The 24,556-nt window shown below is 41.0% G+C and overlaps 1 protein-coding gene across 1 annotated transcript in view; it reads left to right on the top strand.

Annotated features, from left to right (window-relative positions):
• FREM1 (FRAS1 related extracellular matrix 1) overlaps nt 1-24,556 on the top strand; it is a 62,135-nt gene that overhangs the window by 7,207 nt on the left and 30,372 nt on the right. Inside the window, exons 5-20 of the mRNA XM_049794691.1 lie at nt 233-556; nt 2,324-2,432; nt 3,538-3,669; nt 6,853-7,197; nt 7,856-7,998; nt 8,586-8,782; nt 9,963-10,053; nt 11,093-11,260; nt 11,790-11,998; nt 12,825-12,918; nt 13,388-13,640; nt 15,458-15,655; nt 16,879-17,064; nt 17,998-18,194; nt 19,596-19,824; nt 21,465-21,609. Coding sequence (XP_049650648.1) covers nt 233-556; nt 2,324-2,432; nt 3,538-3,669; nt 6,853-7,197; nt 7,856-7,998; nt 8,586-8,782; nt 9,963-10,053; nt 11,093-11,260; nt 11,790-11,998; nt 12,825-12,918; nt 13,388-13,640; nt 15,458-15,655; nt 16,879-17,064; nt 17,998-18,194; nt 19,596-19,824; nt 21,465-21,609 — 3,020 coding nt within the window. The remainder of the gene's footprint in view (nt 1-232; nt 557-2,323; nt 2,433-3,537; nt 3,670-6,852; nt 7,198-7,855; nt 7,999-8,585; nt 8,783-9,962; nt 10,054-11,092; nt 11,261-11,789; nt 11,999-12,824; nt 12,919-13,387; nt 13,641-15,457; nt 15,656-16,878; nt 17,065-17,997; nt 18,195-19,595; nt 19,825-21,464; nt 21,610-24,556) is intronic.

Genomic DNA, 24,556 nt, shown 5'->3' on the forward strand with positions numbered 1-24,556 from the left:
AAGCAATTTGTTTCAGCCCAAAATTAAGGACACAAATAAGACTAGTGAACCTGGAAGAACTTTTCATGAGGTCTAAATATTTACTTTATTTCTCATTAACATGTTTCAATTTTTCTTTTCAAAATAATTATTGCTTTAACATGTACCCCAATTAGCTATGTGAAGGTAGTGGAATTTGTTTTGTTTGCTTCACTTTGCCCTTTCAGTTGTCTTATTTTTTTTCCTGTTGTAGACTGAGTATGCATGGCTCCCTGTTCAGATTAAAGGTGCTCTTCCCAACCAAATACCCAAAGCAGCCCCAATGGCAAAGTTCATCCTGGAAGTAGATCAATTTATTTTAACCCCCATTACAACCACAACCGTTGATGCTGAAGACAACGAAACTCCAAAGTCCCTGCTTGTATTCAACATTACCAAGCCACCTCCACGGGGCTTCATCACTCACCTATCTGACCATACAAAGGCTGTTGGCTCCTTCACATGGAAAGATCTCAGTGACATGCTCATTGCTTATCAGCCTCCAAATAACAGCCACACAGAGAGGAAGAATTATGAGGTAACAGTGTAATGCATAACTATTTCTTGTTTTTCATCTCCTTAAGATTCAGTAAGCTGTAGATAAATGCATTCATTTGTAATGGATACTTTTCAGAAAAAAAAAAAAGAAAAGTTTCTTTAATCATATGCAATGCAGGAGCAGAGGTAAAATCTTGTACCACTTTCTCCTATGGCTCATCAGCTTAACTGTCTTAACACAAATCAGGTATTTGTTGCTCACTACTTAAGAATTTCTTTGCACTGAAAGATTTTTATCCTCTCTGACTAAGAGTATCTAAAGAGGAGTTTTTATTTTTATTTTTTTATTATTTTATGAAGGGAGCAGGGGAATAACACTACTTGTAGATCTAACTAAGAGCCTTTGGAAGGATCAGCGGTACCTTTTCCACACAGCTCTTATCCCTGTGCAATAGTACTGATCCCTGTGACCTGTGGACAGGTGACATATATAAAGCTATGAAAGATGGACCAACTATGTCAGGATTGCCATTTGATCTTGCACCCTCCCTACTGCTGCAATGGAGGTATAGGGATAACAAAAAGGAACTCCAAACAGTTCCCACTGGGAGGAGTAAAAGCACATCACTAACATAGAGAACATAATGCAAATAATGAGAACAGGCTTCTATCTGCAGGGTCTGGAGTAAGTGAGTAAATAAACAGTACAGATCTATGAGACCAAGGCTGCAGGAATACATTTATGTTTTATGGGACCAAAGAAAGCTCCACTTCTACCTTTTCCATGTTGGCTCCTAGTGATGTTTCTCCTTCCAGGTCTGCAACAGAATCCTGACAGTGAATGTGTCCTACTTTGGGTACAGTGTTACTTTATTTTTTCAGTAATCAGCACTGCTAGATATTTTGCGTAATTCAGTAGTGTGCCAGCAGTGTGCCAGCACTCTGAGAAACAGTCTTAAAAAGGAGATATAAAAGGAAGACAAACGAGTTAAAGGAGTATATAAATATGCTGATAGTTATTGGTTATAAAATAACTAATAAGATTGTTAAACAATAACACAAAACAAAATAAAATGGTTGGTACTAAAGTAATGAAACCAAAGAGACAGAAAATCAGAGCCAGGTAAGCTGGGGAAAGGGTGGACTGGAAAGCAGAGGAACAGTAACAGTAAATTCAGCACCTGATGCTGACAAGGCTTGTCTTTTTTTAACCTTGGCTATCACAGGAACCTCTTTTCTTTCTGTTTCCTTAGCATGAGGATCAGTCATCTTATCAAACCAGCTGCTCCTTAAGTGCCTCTTCTGTATTCTGCTTTCAGCATTGTTTGATCATAGGTTCAAGAATTTGACAGTTCAAGAATTTCTTTTATTTTTTTTTATTTTTATTTTTATTTATTTTTCCTGTGTTAGTCTGTATCTTTTCTTTCATATTTTTTTGGCCCTACATATATTAAAAGAGTGGGAAGTGCCCCTTACCCCAGGTACTATTACTATAAAAATTATTTTGTTAATCACTGAGTTAATTGTACCCCAAACAACTGTGAAAATGCTTATCTTTCATATTAATTTCCATGCATTGCAAACTAACTTTCCCAGCATTCACTGTGAAGAGCACAGAAGGCAGATACTTAATTTAGTGCAGAACCTCAAAGGCTCTTTTTAGAAGCTAAATCAAGTTTCATTTGTCGATATATTATCAGAAGACTTTAAGATCTCTCAGGTAAGGACACACTATATGTGTTTTGAGGTACAACTTGTCTTCAGCCTCTTTTTTTTTAAATAAAGAGTTTGTCTGTTTTCATACCAGGTGGAGTTTGAGGTTCATGACTTCTACTTTGACAGGAGTTCACCAATCACCGTGCATCTTTCTATTAGAACAACAGATACAAACGCTCCTCGGGTTTCATGGAATACAGGTGAGATCTCTTTTCCTCAGTTTATTTTGTTACAGAATTTATAATGCTTTGACACAAGCATTTGACAAAGCTCTAAAATTCAGATTTATACCTGGAGTTTAAGGATCATTAAAGTGAGAGAGTGTGAATCTTTTTTTTCCCTTTATCCATTTTGGGGGGGGAACATGTTACAACAACTTGAAAAAATATTGCGTTTTAACTGGAATGAAAAATAAAGAAAAAAGGGAGGCACAGGAAAATCGGGATTTCTGTGTATAGCATTTTCTTCAAGAACGAACTGGGCATAAAAAAGTATAAATAGTAAAGACAAATAGGTGATGGAATAGGAGTAGTAGGGTAGTGTGTGGGAAAGACCAAGGCTTGTTGGTATTGTTTAAAGTGGAAGTCTGCAAAAATCAACAACTATAAAAAAAGGGTATGATACGCAATCAGCCATTTGAAGGCTGGAAACCTTTACAGGTTTAAGGGTAATTCAAATAGATTTATAATGCCTGCACTGGAGAGCAGACAGGCTCTCCCATCTAGAGTGAAATGTACATTGATATTTAATCATCAAAAGGCAAAGTTATAAGATCAAATAAGTCTTGAAGTTAACACCAGAGAAAGAGCAGTCTCCTCACAGTAGAAGAAGGAAGGAGCTGAGAAGGAGAGGCCTCATGTGTCCCAGAGAAGCCCCATCTGGAATGACTGTCTGCATAGAAAGAAGAGATACTGTCCTCCGTCATGAAGATCAATATATGTTTTTAAATGCAGACTCACTAGGGAAGCTCAGTGTCCAGTTTCAGTTGTGAGATTGCAAGTGCAATGCTCCGGTTTGTGCAAATGTCCAGAAATGGGCCTAGCTTGTTTATCAGATCATTGGGAATCAGAATATGTTATTTCACTGAAAAAAGTTCCTTAGAGACAGTTGACTAAGGCAACATATGTCAGAATAAAAGCTGCTATCAAGCTTTTAAGCTGGCCTTGAAATGTCTGTCACAGGTCGGTATGTAGGTGGAATTAAACATGCTTTTCTTCCTGACTGCAAAAACCTTTAGAAAGGTTAGATGCTGACAGCCTTGAATGTTGCAGGTGCTTCAGTGAAATAACACTTGGCTCTTTGCAGGCCTTAATCTCCTGGAAGGGCAATCCCGACCGATCACATGGCAACACTTCCAAATTGTAGACAACGATGACATCCAAAATGTTCGCTTGGTCACAGTCGATGGCTTACAGCATGGGCGGCTCACAGTGAGAGGTAAACCACTTTGACTTGAGGGTCTGGAAACATGTTATCTAGTAACAACAGGCTCTGATAAGACAACAGTCAGTAAGACATGGAGTCTGTTGTATGTCACTCCCTGCTGAGGTCTGCCAGCATAAGAGCCAGATTTACAAGGGAATGAAGGTGTGGAAGGAAATACCTGGACGCACAGTAAGAAATTAAAAAATTCGCAAGCTCATAAAGACAGATGCATAGCTTAGATACATCTGCAAATCATGTATTTATGCTGTCCACATCCTTAAATGGGAGATACTTGTAAGTCTGGCATTTTGCCTAGACACCACTTTCATTTGAAAATGAAATTGGTTCTTAGCTTCTTCACTGGAGGTGAATTCAGCCCAAGAGAGCTAATGCAGCTTGTAACAGCATGCAGCGGGCCTGATGCTGCCCTGTCTCACCAAGGCTGAGTGAGGGTGGGTAACTCCCCAAGAGACAGTGCTGCAACGCCACTGCAAAACCAAAGAGAAACACCAGCATAGCCTTATATTGCTCTGCGTTGCTCAAAGGAAACAAGAAAACCCAGGGCATGGGAATGCATCTTCTGCAGCTTTCCCCTCTGGAGTGAAGAGCAAGCCCTGCACCGAGGGAAGCTGGCTGGGCCACCAGCCAGCCAGGCTCTGGCCGCCTGTCCCGGCTTCCCCGCCCAGTACTGAAAAAACACAGTATTGAAATTTTTACTTTCTTAGTGTATGTTTACGCCCCAAAGCTGAAGTTTTAAAGAAATCAGGTATGCTTTCATTGAGCAGGCACAACCTGGGTGAAACACAGTCACTGTATTTTCACTTCTTACATTTTTGCTTGAAGATGCTAAGGAATGCCAAGTGATTTTGATTTGTTGGCAAATACAGGCAACATTTGGATATGGTTGTTATTTACTGGCAGTGTCAAAGTTTATTTCAAAAAGTGGTAATTAAATTAGACTTCTAATTCGTTAGCCTTCTGCATTGTCAATATTACTAATTTCGCTCTGCGATCTCGTCAGTCAGCAGAGTGCTGCTCTCTTTGGGAAAACGGTTAGGTAAACAAAGGTACTCCGCTGTTAGCATTGGGAAAAGAAGCTGGATTTTTTGATAGTTAATGTATTCTTGTAAAAAGCACAGCCTAGAGACATAAAGCAAGTATTTAAAGAAAAGGGCAAGAGGGTATTTGGAATTCAGTGGAAAGAGAAACTGTTCAGAAGTATGTTTCATCTCGGGAAACTACTGCCAAGGAGTTCAGCGTCTGCACAATCATCCTCTTGTAACCCTACAAACAGGACCTCTGTGGTGTCAGCAGTGTTAGACCGGCTCAGGCCCAGAGGCTGTGTTAGGGGCCGGCTGTGCAGCCAGCCAGGGCGCAGGCTGCAGGCTGCAGGCCATAAAGCAGCAGACCAGCTGCGCCTGCAGGAGCACGCAGAGCCCAGGGCCCGTCTCAGAGCCCAGGGCCCGTCTCGTGGTGGCCGTCCCATCCTTGCACACAGCCCCCCCAGGGTTTCTCAGCCTCCTGTGGGCCAGCCAGAGGTAGATATTTCTTCTCCAGTGACTGTGCCTTATTCTCTTTTATGTGTCTGCGTAGACACACACAAAGGAAAACGTCAACACAATTTCTGGCAATTGCCTTTTTTGTCTAGCAAGCACCAAATGATATTCAAACTTTAAAGGAAAGCTCAGGTTTAGCCCTCCACTGCACCATAATCCCAATGCTGCTGGCAAGTGGTCTGAGCCACTGCCCAATGATTCAGTGGGGGGATTCCCATTAGTTGCAGGGAACAGTAAATCAACCCAATGTTTTGAATGCTCTTTTGTTGGGTTTGGTAATGCCAGTCCTAGAGCTAAAGGAAAGCCCTGAAAGAAAGAGGTATGTATGGTGGTGTTCCCTGCCTTCTGTCACCTTTAACAGTTTTTTATTTGGTGGTGAGGCAGTTATTCTTCCATCCTAAAGTTTGCCCATAATTCTCTTCAAGTAAGGAGCAAAGGGAGTGGGTGCGTGTCTCTGCTGTTGCACAGCATGGAGGGCTAAAAAATATTTTCCTTGGAGGCCCTGGGGAGACCATCTCTTCCAGCACCAGCTTGCAGTTCTTGAAACCTTTAACCTGCCTGAATATTTGTGTGTGTGCATAACGTGTCTAGTGAAGCAGAGATGTAAAATTGTCTTATTATAGACAGTAACCTCAATATGCATTTCCTGGTTTCAGCTGGGATAGTTAATTTTTTTTTTCTTAGTAGCTTGTACAGTGTGTTTTGGATTTAGTGTGAGAATAATGTTGATAACACACTGATGTTTTAGTTGTTGCTAAGTAGTGCTTCTCCTAAGTTAAGGATTTCTCAAGCAAGCAGGTGTACATGGCCAGGACAACTGACCCTAACTAGCCAAGGGGATATTCCATATCATAGAACGTCATGCTTAGTTATATAAACTGGGGTGAGTTGGCTGGGAGGGGCAGATTGCCGCACAGGCATTGGTCAGCTGGTGGCAAGCAATTGCATTGTACATGACTTGTATTTTCTTGGGTTTTGCTTTTGTTTTAAAAATATTTTATTATATTCATTTTAATTATTATTATTGTGTTATTGTTATTACAATATTTTTATTATTATTGTTAGTATTACATTTTATTTTACTTTAGTTATTAATTCGTTCTTATTTCAACCCATGAGTTTTACTTCCTTTCTGATTGTCCTCCCCATGCCACTGGGAGTGGGGGAGTGAGTGAGCAGCTGCGTGGTGCCTGGTTGCTGGCTGGGGTTAAGCCACGACAACACAGAAAAAACAAGACCTACAAATGTTACTATTTACTTGCAATGAAATGCTGAGCCGAAATTACAAAGGATATTCTCTTTGATGCTTAAAATACATGTAAAATGTTCTGAGAAGAAAATAGAGATTGAAATTAAAGAGGAAACAGTTGCAGCCAAAAATCCTTGATATCTCCAGTTATCTTTAGTGCAATGGGCATTTGGAGGATTTTGTCTGCTACCAACAGCTGCAAATTCTGCATTCTAATTAACTATTCCAAATTCCACAAACTTGTTTCCAGTACGTGAAGTTACATTTGAGTTTTCTAGTTAGAAATGCATTCTCCTTCTCTCTCCCTTAACAACATTCTCATCGGTGGAAGGATTCTCTTCTGGGGTGAACTGCACCTTTTTGATGCATTTTCTTCCTCTGTTTTGACAGGGGGGAAAGGATTCATATTCACAGTCTCTGACATTCAGGCTGGAGCTGTTCACTACCATCATGATGACAGTGATTCTACTAAGGACTTTGTGGTATTTAGGATTTTCGATGGCCCCCACAGTATTCGCCATAAGTTTCCAATCAATATCCTCCCTAAAGACGACAGCCCTCCATTTCTTATCAGCAATGTGGTCATTGAAGTTCATGAGGGACAGATGATCCTGATTCAGGGGTCCATGCTTCATGCTTCTGACATGGATTCCAGTGATGATTACATACTATTCAATATTACCAAGCCACCACAGGCTGGAGAAATCATGAAGAATCCAGGACCAAACTTGATAGGTAATGAAACACATCCACAATAGCACGCTTTTCTTTGTTCCCTCCTTTTTAAACTACATTAAATGTTACAATTAGACAACTTATTTTGTCTCAGGACAAATCATGGCAAATTTGGACTTCCTTTATTGTAGCATAAATCGGCATCATTAATTAATGTTGGCCTCTGCACCAGAGTAACTATACCTGTGAACATGACTTATCCTATAAGTCTGCCATTCTGAATCTATTTCCCTACCGTACTTTTATCCTCCAGAAATGTTGGGCTACTCAGGACTTATTTTATCTGCAAGGATCCCTGACAAGTTCAAAGCTTTTAGATGACTCTAAAGCTCTCCTTCCGTTTAACTGAACTCAGAAATTCCTGTGCTAGACTGCAGAGGCTGCTAGTCCTGCAAGTTCTCTTTTGTCCTCTGAACTGGGATTTAGGCCCATTTGCTGTGTTGCTTCATTTTTTGGATGATCTTTAAGTGACATAGAAAAGAAGTTGATGATCTTCAGGAAACATGGAACACAATGAGAAAACATTTCAAAGGGCTTGCCTTAGGGTGAGAAAGACAACATTATGCTTCACCAGTTACTTGCACAGCTAATGGATAATTTTAATGAATTATTAAAATCATGCACTGCTCAACAGAAGATATATTCTTCAATTCAACAGGGTATTCTGTCAGCAGTTTTCTTCAGAGGGATCTATTTAATGGAATAATTTATTATCATCATTTGGGAGGCGAAGTGTTTGAAGATTCCTTTGAGTTTGTGCTGTGTGATAGCCATGACCCCCCCAATCTCTCAGAGCCACAGGTATGAAACTGAAGCATCTTTGGCAGAGTCTTGCGTTTTCCCCTCAAATGCCTGATGCTTTTACAGCTTCTAACAGACTTTCAAGTCAAACTGATACAGATCTTTTCTGTTTGCCATCACCACGGTTATCACCACAAACAATGTTCTTCAGAGCTAGCCCTTGTTCTTGCTTTTCATGGGGTAATTCTCTCTGCCTGGCTGCAGAGAGACAAGTCCATTGCAAAGACTTTTTCCTACAGTGTAAAAAGAAATGTTGAAAACAGATTAGATTTGGAGATGGCACAAACAAACTAAACAGCCCTCCTAAAGTCAGCTGAGAAAAGACTATTTATTTCACTCAGGAGTCCAACATACTGACATTAACTTTACTTTTAATTTAAAGGGAAACAGTTAAGATTCATAGGCTTTGCATTTAACTGTTGTGTATCTCCATTACTCATGTGGTCATGATATGGCAAGACAGCCACATCCTTTAACTCATATTCCAGTGGTCCACTTAACTTCTGTGTGTGCATGTTTATAAACAGCTGCTTGAACACTCTTATTGAGAGGAATGGCTGCTGATTTTACTGTCTTCCTGATTTCAGGTGATGATGGTGCACATTATCCCTGTGGACGATCAGCCACCCAGGGAAGCTTCAGGAGTGACTCGTCACCTGGTTGTTAAGGAGACTGAGATTGCTTACCTAACTAAGAAACATCTCCACTTCATAGATGTGGAAGAGCAAGGCAGGGAACTCATATACACCATAACCACTTCCCCATTTTTCTCTTGCACGCATGGGTAGGTGTGACCTGCCATACCTTTCAGGTGGGACAGGGCAATGACCCATGTAAGAGGAGCAGCTTCAAGGGCAGTGGCATGCTTGTCTCTCAGGTTCTTCATCTGTTTGCTTAAAGTGCAGGTGACAATAGCTGGGTGCAGATCTCCTGTCGCTGAAAGCAACAAAATAATACACAGAGTAATAAAAAAAATTGCATAGCCCAGCAAGAAATAAGAAGGATGAAAGCACCTGAAATCTTTTATTTCCTTTTGCTGGACTTGCATTTTATACTGGCCTGTGGGATCCTGTACAGCCATGAGCACAAGTCACAGCACCTCTCCTAACTGATAGAGTGGGGCTGACCTGGGCCTGCTCCAGACTGAGAAGATGAGGTGCTACAGCTTTTTCTGGGATAGGTATTATTAACATGGCACTGTGAAGGACTCCTGGTCCTGGACCAGGAAGCTGTGGAGCAGAATGCAGGCAGAACAGGTTATCGGGGCAATAGGGGTATGGCATAAATGGGTGTAGTAGCCATTTACATGTCACTGATGATGGTAAATTCATGATAACATCAGCAACAATTTGCTAAATAAAAAAGTGTAAAATCCAGCCAATGTGTGGTTTAAGCTGAAGACCAACAGTTTCAATTTTGACCTTAAGCAAGAGAGGATCAGTATGCAGCTGGGGCAGAAGGACGTTTGGGCTGTTTCCCTATTCAGTCAAATAGCCGCATGGTTATCCAGTTTGCTGGTTACTGCTGTTGGAAAGCTGGTTTGCTGGAAACTGGTTCATTTCAGAAGTTTATAAGATGCACAAAATCCAGAAGTAATTAATTTTTCTACATAAAGATAAATGCAGGTGTGTAAGTAATAACAATGCGATGGACTAGACTCACAGGTGGTGTTAATAGTAAAATAGTATCTGGGGTGTGCAGAGATATCTTTGTAGCAAACCCAGAGCTTGCTTGTAAGGTATGCAGTGATATTTCATGGCCAGCCTGAAAAATATTTCTTGTGGTCAGTTTTCTGTGATAATGTTTAAATGAATATAAAGGATAGAAGAAAGAAAAACATTTTTCCTTTCAGTGCAGTTGGGAGTGGGAAGTTAATTTGAAATGCAAGATTGAGCTATGTGACTGGTTTTTCCCCTGTTCCTCAGTATTGCTAACCAGGATGTGACATACGTGTTTTTGTACAGCCACTCAGACGCAGGGAAGCTGTTTATGGTGGACACCATCCCCAAGCTGGTCAAAGATCCTGCTGCTCTTGCACTGCGGTCATTTACCCAGGTTTGTTATGTTACCTGATACTATAACTAGTTCTAAACAATTTTGAAAAGTTACAAGCATACAGCTTCTTTTTGACAGGAAAACGAGGTGAAAAATGAGGAGTGGTACTATCAAGTGCTCTGCTTAAGAAGCTCAAAACTTTGCTAATTGAATTCCACCTTTTAAAACAGATTTCCATCATGCTTCAGTTCTGCAATATCTAAACACAACTCTCCTGAAACCAGCAGGGGCTGCAGTTGCTTAGGGTAGGCTGAATTTGGCTCCAGAATGCTGTTAAGAGGAAAGAAAAAAAAAGTATGTGGAAATGAGCCCTTGACAGTTCGCTGTGTTTTCTCAGTGTCTCCACCAATAGATATGGTACAGGCTGGAACAGGCCTTTTTCAGGATTTTGTTGTTCAGTTTTCATGCTTCTGTAGTTGGACAGATGTCTTACGAATATTAGTAAAGTGCCCTGGTTTATATCCTGCTGTATGGTTAAGGTTGCATAATGGTGATCATTGCAGTACCATAATGAGAGCTTTGAGCCTTCAAATCCTTAATCACATGCCTAATATGAGTGTCTGGATGCAAGATTTTGATGATTAGTTTAGCCTCTTTCACTGGTCTGCCCTCATGTGGGCAGGCAGGATGTGCATTTTATTAATAATGATGAGGGCAAATTCAGCTGCTATGAGAGACATTGCTTTAAAAGCTATGCTTTGATGAATTGTTTATTTTAAAGTCACAGTTAGAAAAGGCTCTGGGACCAGCATTCTTAAAGGGCTGCAGAAGGTAAGGCCATTGCATCTGTTATCACTTTTAAACCGTGTGTGTATTTTTTGCTACAGGTTTGAGTATTTGCACCTGTACTCACGCGATTTGTACCTAAAGATTGATTTAATGAAGGTATTGCCAGTAGCTAAAGAGTACATGCAAATTTTCTGGAATTAATTTTGACAGTTCAGATAACATCTAATCAGGGGATGAGAAAAGTCCCTAATGTCCTGAATTACAGCTACTCCCATTATCTCTTCTTACTTGCACCCCTCTTTTTTTGCAGCATGCTGTGAACTATATGAAAGTTGCCTACATGCCACCACTGCAGGACATTGGGCCTGAACTGCAGCAAGTACAGTTTATTTTTTCTGTCAGCAATCAGCATGGTGGCACTTTGTATGGGATCTGCTTCAATATTACAATTCTTCCTGTGGACAATCAAGCCCCAGAGGTAGGGTGGTGGTGAAGGTGAGAAGGAAGGACTTGGAAATGGCTTTGGGTAGAAACAGAAATGCAGAGAGATGTCCTGATCTGACTTAATTAAAAAACAAATCTTCCATGGGATCAGGGTTTCAGTCTTAAATGTAGCCTGCATTTAGACTGAAGTGGAAGGTGAAGTCTGTTGAGCGTGCAAGGTGATTTTTTGTGCTAAATAAGCTGAGGGCTACCTTCAGTGTCTGAGTGGCTGTACAAAAATACGGTTGTCACACCCTGGTTAGCAAAAATGCATCCCTCCTCTTTGTGTTGCCTATTGCATATGAGGGCCAGGAGCCTCTGTGAATGGGATTAGGACTGGGCTGCATGTATGAGGGCCTACTATTAGTAAATTCCTTAGGTTTTCCTAGCACAGCAGAAAAGAGTTCAGCTTTTGGCGTTTAAGGTATCACACGTCCTCATACCAGAGCAAATGAAACTGCCCTGTTTGGTGTACGTTTGGAAGTGCAGCAGAAAAGCGAGTTCAGCGTTTCTCCTCCATGCAGGTTTTTACAAGCCATTTGAGAGTGGAAGAGGGTGGCCTGAGCCCTGTCACAGAGGGACACATTCTCATCTCTGATGTGGACACAAAACGGGAGCATCTCCTCCTCCTCCTGCAGAGACAGCCTCAGCATGGGGCAGTGGAGATGGATGGCACTATCATGAATGAAGGCGACAGTCTTTCCTGCGGGGACCTGCGTACCCTGGCAGTCAGGTTAGAACAGTGGCTGTCTTTTCCTCTTGTGGTGGCTGAGTCTCTCAGTTGGATGAGTGAAAGCCCTGCAGTGAAGTGGTGTGAGGTGCAGAGGCTACAGCTAGGCATACTCACCATTGCATGGCTCTGGCAGAGCTGCTCCAGGCCAAGATTGCTGGCTGAGCCTTGGGACCACAATGGTCACTGTGGAAACCGAGCTGTTGTGTGGCCAGGAAGCAGGAGCTAGTGACCATATCTGATGTAGGTAGGTTTCTCTATAAAGCACTCCCCCATGCAGATGAGGAGGCGAATTCTGTACTCAGCCATGTAGTTCCTGTGAAGAAGGCAATAGTTGTCACCTGTTTTCTTTTAAGGAAGTTGTGTGTTTATTGAACTTTGGTTACTTTACAAGAAAATTTGCATTAACACTAATTAACCTAGAGATGAAAATTTTGCTGCTGTATTTGTGCCAAGAACAAGACTCAACTTTCCACACACACGCAGAATTAGAGCTCCCTGACTCTGTTACCATCTGCTCGTTGAAAATGGCACCTACTGCAGTGAGGACATACATATTTGCTAGACACCTCACAAGCAGCGAGAACACAGATGACAAAGCCTCAGGTGAAACCTTTTTCCCAGTTGATGTTTGGTTTATCTTGGGGGTTTTCTTCTGGGAGACCCTACAAGCCCTCTGAAGACACTCTGATTCAGAATCAGCAGTCTTAGATGGACAGCCTTGCACAGGGATCAGCTTTTTATATTGGGAGGGATCCACATTGTCTGGCATGACCAGAAAGCGTAGCTTCTTTGTATGAATCCTATGTAGTCCTTCTTTTTTTCACAGGTATCGGCATGATGGCTCTGAGTCTCTCACTGATGATATCCTCTTTGCAGCCACAGATGGCATCCACTTTGTAGACTTCATCCTACAGGTCAAGGTCAGTGTGTTGCGTATTGCTGAAGGCAATTGCCTGTGTTGAACAGTGCAAAGCTTGCCTTCTGAAAGTCTTTGCATTCCCTTGGAAACTGGAAGATAATGGATTTGTTAGGCTTCCATTTCAACCCTAGCTTTCAGGTTTATATGGCAAATCTGAGAGGAGATTTGGCTTGTACTAGCTGAAAAGCATTCGTGCTTGCTCTAGCTTGGGTTCTTCTGTCTGGAATTATTCTCTCTACTTAAATATGGGGAGTGAGTTTTCTTTCTCAAGCTATAATTATCTATCTCAGTTTACTTTTGTCTTTGAAGAGTGACCCTAATTCAACTGTTTTCATTTTGTTCATAGAGAGACCTCAATGTACTCTGACACTGATACCATACTGCTGGTTTGGGCTGGAAAGCAATGTATTAAAACAACATGTTTCCACTGAAATGAAAAATAAAAGATCTTAAATTATTTTTCTGATTAGGTGTTGCCTGTGAATGATGAGCCACCTGTTATGCACACAGGCCTTGTTCCTGTGCTCCACTGTCTGGAGGGTGAAGAAGTAGTCCTCTCCTCGGAGTACATTTATGCCACAGACGCAGACAGTGATGACATGAAACTGATGTTTATGCTGGCTCGCCCGCCCTACCATGGGATAGTGAGGAAAGCTGGCGTTGCTGTGGATCGTTTCTCCCAAGCTGATGTCATCTCTGGTTTAGTCACATATAAGCACACTAGTAAGTGAGTTAAGGACAGAATTAGACTGGAAGGTGGTCAGAGAGTTTTTGGCAGAAAATCTAAACCTGAATCCATATAATCTTTGCAGAAGCTCAGCAGGAACAGCTCAGAAACCACGTGTGTTTTGACTGGGGAAAAAAAGCTGGCTTTGAAAGAGGGCTAATGTTATACAACTACAAAATGTATTAATGTGTTCTCCAAATCCCTGTTCGAACTGAAAATTATATTAGAACAAGTACATGAATGCATCATAATCCTGGAGGATCTCTTTCACTGCTGCTGATAAAATATCTTGGGCTTTTTTTTTTGCAAAATTACTATTCAATTAGATACCAAATAGTCTTTTTATTTGTTTCATGACATTAAAAACAACTTTAACATTTTTCCGTAGTCATGTTTAGATAAAATAATGAAATGCTGTAAATAAGAATACCATGGCAAGTTTTAATAGAGAAATGCTAACAACCTGAGGTACTTCTTGGTTCCCTCTCCAGTCTAGATGTATACCCACCTTTGGACAGTTTATAGTATTTCTGTACCAGAAGATAAATGATGTTCAGGTTTTCTTCAAGAGAACCACAGAGCTAAAAATATGTTATTTTTGTGGTTTTATCTTTAAAATCCAAAAATACTTCTTTTTTTTAGTTACAGAAATCAAGGGCCATTTAACCCCCTTTCCTACTTAATTTCATCCTTTCATTAGCATTAAAGGGGTTGTCTTTTCTACACCTCTGATGACAGCTTCAGTCTTTTTTTTTCAAAGGCTCTGGTTTTTCTGTGTAATTAGTCTGTAATTTTATGCTAGCATGGAGAATACATGGGATATTTTCAGGCTTGGCACTGCCTAAAAGGAACAGCTGGTATTGGAGAAGAGGAGATACTTTATTATGGCCACCCGTAACAAACTTTTCTTCAGCATCCTAAAGATAACAGGAACTTTATTTCAATGGCACTGTTTTGCAGAGGCAATGAAGGGCAGAAGCGGACCTTCAAGGGTGCAGTGCCTGTGTTTTGCATCCCCAAATTTCTACATGTTAAATGAGCTGCCAGTAGATACTGCAAGAGAGGGTGGGAGTTACTGCCTTCCCTTTCAGTAATATCTTGTAGCAATGCAAGAGACAGGCTGTCAGAAGTGCTGAGAACTGGAGTAGACTCAACCACAGATGCTTCTTGCAAGGGGTGGCAGTTCCCAGTTCTATGCTGTATCAGTCCACATTTTGAAGGTGATTACATATAGGCATAATATACAGCACAGTAATAAAGCATAGCCCGTGTTATAGTCCATTTCGTAGGGATAAGAGGCATATAGGGATACATGCACTTCTTGGTATGCAAAAATATTTTCTTCTGGAAAAGCATAGATATTACCACTTGTCATAGAGACAGTATAAAATAAAGATCTTTTCCTACATTCTTCGAGAAGGAATGCAGAAAAACCCTCTCTTTGTGCACAAATATACATTCTGCGTATGCCTTAGTGCACAAAGAACAGAATCATAAGGGCTATTAGCAATTTTATTAGAATATAATAATATAACATTGCAATAATAATATTATAACTATTAGTAATACTAACAGTCATATACTTTTCTACACCCTTTTATTCTAGAATAGAAGTAAGCTGGTTAAAATTAATTGCAAACAACAAACCAAATCCCTAACTAAACAGCACCCCCACCAGCCAGAATTAAGAATTCTAGTAATTTTGCTGTTTTCTTCTGACTTCAAATACTGCAGGCTGTCCTTGCAGGATACAAAATTATTCTTCATGAAGCTTTGGTAAAATATTTCTTCTGAACTGCAACATTTTTTCCAGGTGGGGAGATTGGCCTGACTCCTTCCATTGAGATCTTAACCTTCATTGTCTCTGACAGTGAAGCTGGCCTAGATGTGAAAGACTGCTGTTATGATGGACCTCTTCCTCCTCCAGCTCCGCTTCACGATCCCTATCCAGTATATGACCTTAACATCACTGTACTTCCGGTGGACAACCAGCCTCCGTCGATTGAAACTGGTGAAAGCTTTCTCTCACTATAGCATTATAATGTGTGCTACACAGTACTATAATGGCTAAAGACTCAGGGTTTTTGTTTGTTTGATTTTTAGCATCTGAAAGAATCAGCTGAGATCAGCATACAAAGGTTTTGGATCAGAATTTCCATCAATGTTTTTTTTCTTTTGCTGGTACAGTGCAACCACCAAATTCAGCTGTAGGTGCAAGTATGAGTAACTACTTGTGGCTCTTCAGCTGCATGTTTAAATCATGTGGCTAGAGATGAGAGTGCTCAGATCTGCTCCCCTCCATCTATACATGTCCATTGCTGCATATGTAAGCTATGTCTGAGTAAAAGTATGCAATATCTTGTCCCTGAACTGCACTTAGGTCCAGACAATTGTCAGGTTTACACAATGCAAAAACATAAATATCTATCTACCTTTGCATGTAAGGTATACAACAGAAATTTAGGCTCTGGCCCTTATATGAAGGGAGAGAATCTTTTATGACCTGTATTTAACTCTATTGGTGAATAAAGACAAATCTAGGCTAGATATGTAGTGGATCAAATTAATAGATGTGAAGACACATTTTCACTACTCTTCAGGATCAAAAATTCTCAGTTAAAATGGAAATAGTGGTAGTGTACTTTTAGTCCAACAACAGCACATTGTGAGCAATTTCCACTGATTTCCTGGGCTTTGGATGAGGTCTGTAATATACATATTAAAGGTATGCTTTCCGTATGCTTGTCTTTTTCAATGTCATTTGTTTGTAAGCATCACATATATGTTATGTATCTCAGAGAATATTTAAGCATATGTATGAGTAGTTTGTAATTTGCAGGCTCTCACCCAAGTAATGTTATGGAAATGAAGCATTGTCCCAGCAGGCAAATTAAGCAGTGATGCATGAAAAATTGTTCATTATGAGCAATTCATAACAGCTTTCATGTAATTAATGCTCTGACAAACAGAGGTAACAACTGATTTTGAGCAGCCCATAAACCATACCTATTCACTTTTCAGTAAAATAATTTCATGATCCTCTTCCTCTTTACTTACATGATGGCAAAAGGAGAGTTGATGGTGTAAGCAGAAAAAAACCCTAAACCCAAACCCCTCAATAACTCACTATTTGTTGTCTTTTCCCCCTTAGTTATTATTTCCGTTCTTGTTAACAAAAACAACAGTCAAATGAGATAAATAAGCAATAATGATTATCATATTGTTTGTGTGCAGGTGCAAGGTTTGTGGTGGAGGAGGGCTCCTCAGCAGCCCTTACCACCAACCATTTGTTTGCTACTGACCCTGACACCACTGCAGATGACTTAGAGTTTGTCTTGGTTTCTCCTCCCCAGTTTGGTTATATTGAAAATATACTGCCTTCTCCTGGTTTTGAGAAGAGTAACATTGGTATAAGTATAGGTAAGTCTTAACGACATAGGGTAATCATCAGATGAAATACAGAGGGCTTGTGGAAGGCTGTGTGGTGGGCCCCGATGAAGTAGCTGCAGGTGTGTGCATTAATACGGGCTTATTGAGGAAAGCAGGTGCTGGCAAATGAAGAGCAGTGGGACTGCATGGGAGGAGTTCAAAGGGACAGCTCAGCTCTGCAAATGTGAAGAATTGGCACTGGAAGTAAACAAGCCAATCCCTGTTTTATGCATTCCAGCTGCAGTCTATTAGAAGTGGCGATATGAGACATTAATCTGCTCTCTCTGCCTCCCCCTTTACACTCCCAGGCAAGGCTCCAGCACTTCCCTTCACCTACACTTCTGTCAATTAAATGCTGTAGCTGAGAATTTGAAAAGCCTGGGCCCCATGTTAGTTTCCAAGGCAAAGTTACAGAAGTGGTAGAGATGGTAGTTGACTTGGGTCTTTCCCCTTGTCCACGTTCAAACATTGTAAGGCAGTTCCATCCTCAGCAGAGCAGATTGTGGCATGCTCTGTAACGTTAATCAGCTTTTACCAATGTCTCCAGATGGACACCCAGAATTGCTGAGCCTTTTGGTCCCCATTTTCCTGGTCTGTCAGTCAAATAATAATCAATGTAATTGCTTAGACCTCAGATCTTTTCCCACCTGTTATTTGGGCTCAGTTCTGCAGACTGAACTGAGGAGTATGAAGTTGCACAGTCCCACAAGAAGCAGAAAAATGCATTTGTGTTTCAGGGGAAGGGCTTGTGTCCTGCTGTAACATGTGCAGTGTAACTTTTTCACCCCCAAAATGACCAAGAACTTACAAAATTGAAGTTATTTGTCCTTTGAAGAAGGACAAAGTTTCAGATTTTTTAATGATACGTAAGACCAGAAGGCAAGAAAAGATTGTGCTAACTCATCATCTTTTTGAAATCTCTAGCTTCATTTCAGCTGAAGCACCTGAAAGCCCTGAACATAAACTATGTACAAGCCAGGCACATGCAAATGGAGCCAACAGCAGACCACTTTGTTCTTTATGTCACTGATGGGCTTCATCGCTCAGCAGAGATGCCATTTTTCGTGCTGATCAACCCAACCAATGATGAAGTCCCAGAATTCATAGCAAGGAATATTACCGTAAGGAAAGAATCAAAATGCCTGTCATAGAATTATTTTATACCAGAAAACACTCTTTAATATAAATAATAACATTGTTCTGACACCTGTTCCTCTGCATCTTTCCCTTACTTTGTGTAATTCAGCCTAGTTCAGGAAACAGCTCAGATAAATCCCGTGTAAATCTGTAAGACAGAGCTTCAGTGGGATTGGAGCAGTGCACAGCTCTGTTTGGTAACTTGCAGTTAAGTGAAAAAAAAAGCTCAACTCTTTAAACAAATAAGTCATCTAGAAAGCAGAAATATCTTTATGCTTCTTCTGTTTTCTCAGGAGCTTTTATAAACTTTTTTGTAGAGATTTTTATGTTCCTGGCATAGACTCTCCACTCTCTGAAGTCTGCTTTTAATATAAATAATAATTCTGTGACCACCATGCTAGGGCAGTGTAAGCTTATCTTACTGTAAAGTAGGAAGTGCATGTATGTGCATAAATTTATATGCATCCATATTTTTATCTATATTTATGTATTTAAAGGCTTTCTCCTCTGTGCATTCCCTAGCACTGAATATGAAGTATACTTACCTAACAACTTTTTTGTTAATTGGGGCTGATACCAAATCCTTATGTCACCTTCTCCTTTCATCACTGTAACCACTTACTACTCTATGTCTCTTAAACTGGTTGAAATCAGTAGCTGGTTCAAAGGCTACTGGGAAAGGGGTGGAGGAAACAAAGAGATACACTTATACGCAAAAATACTGGCCTGGTTTCAGCTGGGATAGAGTTAATTGTCTTCCTAGTAGCTGGTACAGTGCTATGTTTTTTAGTTCAGTATGAGAAGAATGCTGATCACACACCGATGTTTTCAGTTGTTGCTCAGTAGTGTTTAGACTAAAGTCAAGGATTTTTCAGCTTCTCATGCCCAGCCTGCGAGAAAGCTGGAGGGGCACAAGAAGTTGGCACAGGACACAGCCAGGGCACCTGACCCAAACTGGCCAACGGGGTATTCCATACCATGGGACGTCACATCTAGTACAGGAACTGGGAAGTGGGGGCAGGGAATCGCCGCTCGGGGACTGGCTGGGTGTCGGTCGGCGGGTGGTGAGCGATTGCCCTGCGCATCATTTGTACATTCCAATCCTTTTATTACTACTGTTGTCATTTTATTAGTGTTATCATTATCATTATTAGTTTCTTCTTTTCTGTTCTATTAAACAGTTCTTATTTCAAGCCACGAGTTTTACTTTCCCCAATTTCTTCTCACATCCCACTGGGTGGGGAGGGGAGTGAGTGAGTGGCTGCGTGGTGCTTAGTTGCTGGCTGGGATTAAACCACGACAAATACCCTACTTAGGAAACAATGTTAAGTCCTATAATTTCTTTTCATGTAAAAGAATTGGATATTTTTTTCTTTCATGTTCAGGTTCAAGAGGGGGACATGAAAGAGCTGGATCTCTCTGTTATCAATGCAGTTGATCTGGATGTGCCTCAAGACTGTTTGGTATTTGGGGTTGTGCAGAGGCCGTGGTATGGGTTCCTTATTAATGGAGTTCATGGCAATGATATTCTACACTATAAACAGCTAATTAACCATGACCACCACAGGCATGAGTTGCTTGTTCATGACTTTTCCATGGAGCTACTGAGGAATGGTAGGTGCAGCATTCTTCTGACATTGGTCATTCATTCCTTTAATGAGGCAGGGTGGCACAGTAAGGTGCCTTCACCACTTATTTATTCACTTGCCTTATGTGTATTTCCAAGACAATGTTTAGAAATATAAGTTAAACTATTTAATGCTAATATTGTCTACTGATTTTAGGAACTGTCAATAAAATCACCCTGAGAGGCCTACATGTCAGAAAGGGTAGTAATATGACTAGGGAGACCATCTGAAAAAAATAAGGGGAATATTGTAACACATCAGCAAACAGATTTCAAAATGTTTGACAGCACCTGGAACAGAGACAGGGACACCAATTTAAAAACATATTAACTGATCATGGGGTTAAATATTGCTCTAAATGAGCACAGAATCATAGAATCACAGAAGGGTTTGGTTTGGAAAGGGACCTTCAAGGATCACCTAGTCCAACCCTCCTGCCATGGGCAGGGACACCTTCCACTAGACGAGGTTGCTCAAAGCCCCATCCAACATGACCTTGAACACTTCCAGTGATGAGGCATCCCCAACTTCTCTGGGCAACCTCTTCTGGTGTCTCACCATTGTTATTGTAAAACATTTTTTCTTTATGTCCAATCTAAACCTACTCTCTTTCAGTTTAAAACCCTTGCCATTTGTACTGTCACTACAGGTATTCGTAAAAAGTGTCTCTCCATCTTTCCTATAAACCTCCTTTATACATTGAAAGGCTGCAATATATACCTTCATCATACCTTCATATACCTAACTATAAAGGTATGAACTGGGGCTTTATAGCTTAGCATGATCAGTTAACCTGGTTTGAAGCAGCAAAGCTCTCTCAAGTACATGTAATCAAAAAGTGTATTTAATGCTGCCAGGAACATAGTGGATTCTTCCAGACTGTGGCCATTCAGTGAAATATGGGATCTATCAATATAAAGAGGGACATGGATTCAATCCTGCCACGCAGGTTGCAGTTCAGCCCTCAAAACCTGAGGAAAGATTTTTCCTTCTCTCTACCTATCTAATATGAATCTTCAGAAATATCATGTCCCCACCCCATATTCATCAGCTCTCCCAAATCCTCCTCTTTACTTTCTTCCAATTTCTTGCCTTTTCTTTTTTCCTGTCCACAATGGTGGCCAAGCCACCTCCAGCCGAGTTCTTCTGGTTGTCCATGGTCACAGCCACAAGGCCAGCTGTCCTCCCCAATACTTCTTTAAAGCTCCCTGAGGATTATTTAAGGCACGGAAAAGTGCTGCCTTATAGTCTCACTCTCTCTGTGGTCCCTCTTAAAATGAATTGGAATGAGGAGAGGAGAAGAAATGTGCCTTTTTCAGACTGACAGACACTCTTTTGTGAAGGGAGTCACTCCTTACTCAGGTCAGGTTGGTGTCTTTGAGTCAATAGTAGGTTGTTTCAATAGTAAGTTGTTAGATTAATGAGCAGCAGTGGCTCCCAAGCTCATCTTTTGGTAGCTGAAACAAGCTTGCTGTGACCAGGGTGTGTGGGGAGGGGAGATGGAAGATGGGTGATGGAAGCAGAGTGAAATGATGTGAGAGATTTTGCAGGAGTCAGATGTATTTGTTCTTTTCATTTCTCCTCCCCCCCTCCTTTTTTTTTTTCTCTCCCCTGCCCCCTGCATAGGAATGAAGCTGATGTACATGCATGACAATTCGGAAAACCTCACTGACAGCTTTAAAATCCAGCTATCAGATGGGAAACATAAAGTCCTCAGAACCATTTCAGTAAAGGTCATTCCAGTTAATGATGAAAAACCAGTGCTGAGCAAGTAAGCCACATGTTCCTGTCTTTAACAGAGGGACAAGTTCAGACAAAATGATCCAAAAGTGATCAAAACAGCAAATTGGTGACTGATGGGGAGAGCATGCCATAACTAGTCACAGACAAATGTCAATACAGATGTTTCCATGTGGGTCTCTATCAGCCTGTTTAACAAAAACATTTTTAGTGAAAGAAGGGCATGCTTTAATGTTGCTCAATATTAAAAGAACAGAGAAAAGAAAAGTAGGGGGAACATGTTTGTTTTGTCTTTCACAACCTACTTCAAGATGTTTGCCACAGAGCCCTGATCTTTGCACACCTCTGCTGGCCACTGACAACTATGGTATTGACTGCAGTTACTTTGCTTTCCCCTTTCCGTAGGCAACCGCCTGTCTGAAACACCTCTCTGAAAGCATCTCTGGGTTTTGGCATGGGAGACTCCACAAAGCTGATGCCTCCTTGCCTCAAGGGGGAAAGATTTTCAGCTTAATGATTCTCTTCTTTTCCATTATAAAACTATTGCTCACCCATAATTTAATTTCTGAAAAGGTGCACACTAACTTCCCTTACAGTTCAAAACTAGGAGTCATAAATGAATTAGATGTGGTCAGAAATTGGCAGACCATTTGCAGATAGGCAGCTGGCTGTGAGAGAGCTGAACCTGGACATTTTAACAAGGAACTTGTCCCTTGGGATCCCCATTTTGTAGCTGATGACCTGCCACAGAGTACCAGGGCCTCTGTCCTCCTGGCTGCTTTCCAGCCCCAGGCAGGCAGATGAGGAACTGGGGGCCCAAAGACTTTGGGGGGTATAGCTCTGAACCTCTGAAGTTTGCATTTTGGAAATGAGTCACAGCCTGTTAGGCAGCCTGCCACAAAAGTGGGAACTTCTGATTCCTCAGGATATTTGGCCTACCTTCAGATCTGACCTAAATTTCCCATTGCAGTGAATTTTGAATGTTTTGTTTACCATGTAGAGCTTTCTGCATTAACAAATGCTGGTTTTATAGTTGAAAGATTATCAAGCACCACATAATGCTAAGAGAGAAAGTCCATTTCTAGTTAGAATAAAGCGTATAGTTTATGTATTCACATCATGTAGTGATAATTACTGATAATTGCCTATTTGTTCATCACATGATAAAGATTGATATGGCATTTTCTACCCTTTCTCTCTGAAGGAAGGTGATGGAGTGCAAGAAGACAAGTGGTTTTAGCTTTGCCCACCTAGATCCAGAAACTGTTGCTGCCTTGTCTGGCGATGTTAGATCTCATAATTTGCCATTCCTCTGCTGAACAGTAGCCATAGTGAGCCATCCACTTGCAAAACAGCTATTTCACTGTAATGAATTACTGCTTCTTGCCTGTTACTCTTCCACTGAGATGTAGTATGCTGCCAGCGGTTAAGCAGTAGTGCTTTAACGAAACATGTTCAGTTTGGCATTGAAGTGGTTTAGCTGCCACATTCAGCCAACACTTCTTTCCTGTGGGGTAAGGGCTCCCTTATGCCACTGCAGTGTTTTACAGGTGAACATTTGGCAACACCTGTAAGCTTTTTCTCACCTTTTGATCTGTGGGCACCTTTCCCCCCCCAGGGATTTTCAGCTCTCATCTCCATTAGCTATGGTCAACAGACTGAAGAATCTGGGATGGGATGTTTTTGGCTGGCAAACAGCGGGTCTTATTCACAGTGATTGCCAAAAACTCAATCTGTCACCTCTTGGATTTGTCCTATAGTAAGGAGTGCCCTTGGGGAATGTAAGGCCCTCACACATTTGCCTTGAAGCTTCTTCTCAAGATGAGACATGTGGGTGCTAGAAGGACTTAAACAACTAACTGCTATGCAGAAAAATTAGTTGGGATTAGACAGCATTCAGGGTGTAGCTAAATGTGTTTATCTTCACTTATTTTTTTGTTTGAATCTTCTCTTCCTGGCTCATACAATGTTTGGGTCAGACACCTGGTCCTTCTGTTTGCAGAGTCCCAGCATGTTTATTGCTGGTATGAGCAAATCATTAAGGTTGCTTGATCTGTCATTACTATGACTTGCTATCCTTTGTCATATGACTCCATTTTCTTTGCTTCTCATTTTGCCAAACATGAGATTTCTATGTCTCATATCTGTATCAGTTTGAATATGAAACTTCAGGAAAAAAATTTCCACTCTTTCTGAGAATAATAAATGTGTTTTCCAAAATTAGTAAATAATTGTGACAACTTCTTCTTTGGAAATCTCAGCTGTCACTCTGCTTTGGAGCAGGCACTTGCAGCTTGGCAAAGGCAAGGGCTGTCATATGAAGACTGTGTCTTTAGCAATTCTTGTAAAAATCTGTCTGTATTTGGCCTTTGAAATAGCATGGCTTGCACATGCTCAGTTGTGTCCAGCCAGAGCTTAGCTGCCCAAATGCCGAAGGAGTCTGTCCTTTTCCAACCTGCTCCATGGCCCCTGGGCAGATTAGCTTAAGCAGATCCCATCCCTGGGGTGAGTGAATATGCTGAATCCCCTCCAACCTCCTTGAAACTTTTATACAGTCTAATAATACTGTTCGACTGCTACACTGCAAAAATATAAGACAGCTAACAGCAAAATGATAAAGCAGGCTGTGCAGAAGCAAACTGGAGGATGGTTACTAGCTGAGAATGGAAACAGAGGAGACACGATCTGAGAATCATCCTGGAGCAAGAGTCTGCTTGAATTTCAAACTATGTGGGATTTTTTTTTTTTTCCCAGAGATGCCTCAAATTTTATTTGTGGCTAGTGATAGCCATTTCTGCCAAGGAACAGGTGGCCTTAACCTACCTTTCTGAATCAAGAACCAAGGAAAAAATCTGCAATGGGTAGCATAGAGAAGAAGTCAGTTATGTCTCTGTAGTGTCTTTAAAGATTAAGGTGAGCAGTGACAGACTAGTCATTTGAAAGACAGTCTTTTCTCTAATGAACAATCAGTTCATTAC

This window comes from Accipiter gentilis, chromosome Z (assembly GCF_929443795.1).
Source record: "Accipiter gentilis chromosome Z, bAccGen1.1, whole genome shotgun sequence".
Lineage (NCBI taxonomy): Eukaryota > Metazoa > Chordata > Aves > Accipitriformes > Accipitridae > Astur > Astur gentilis.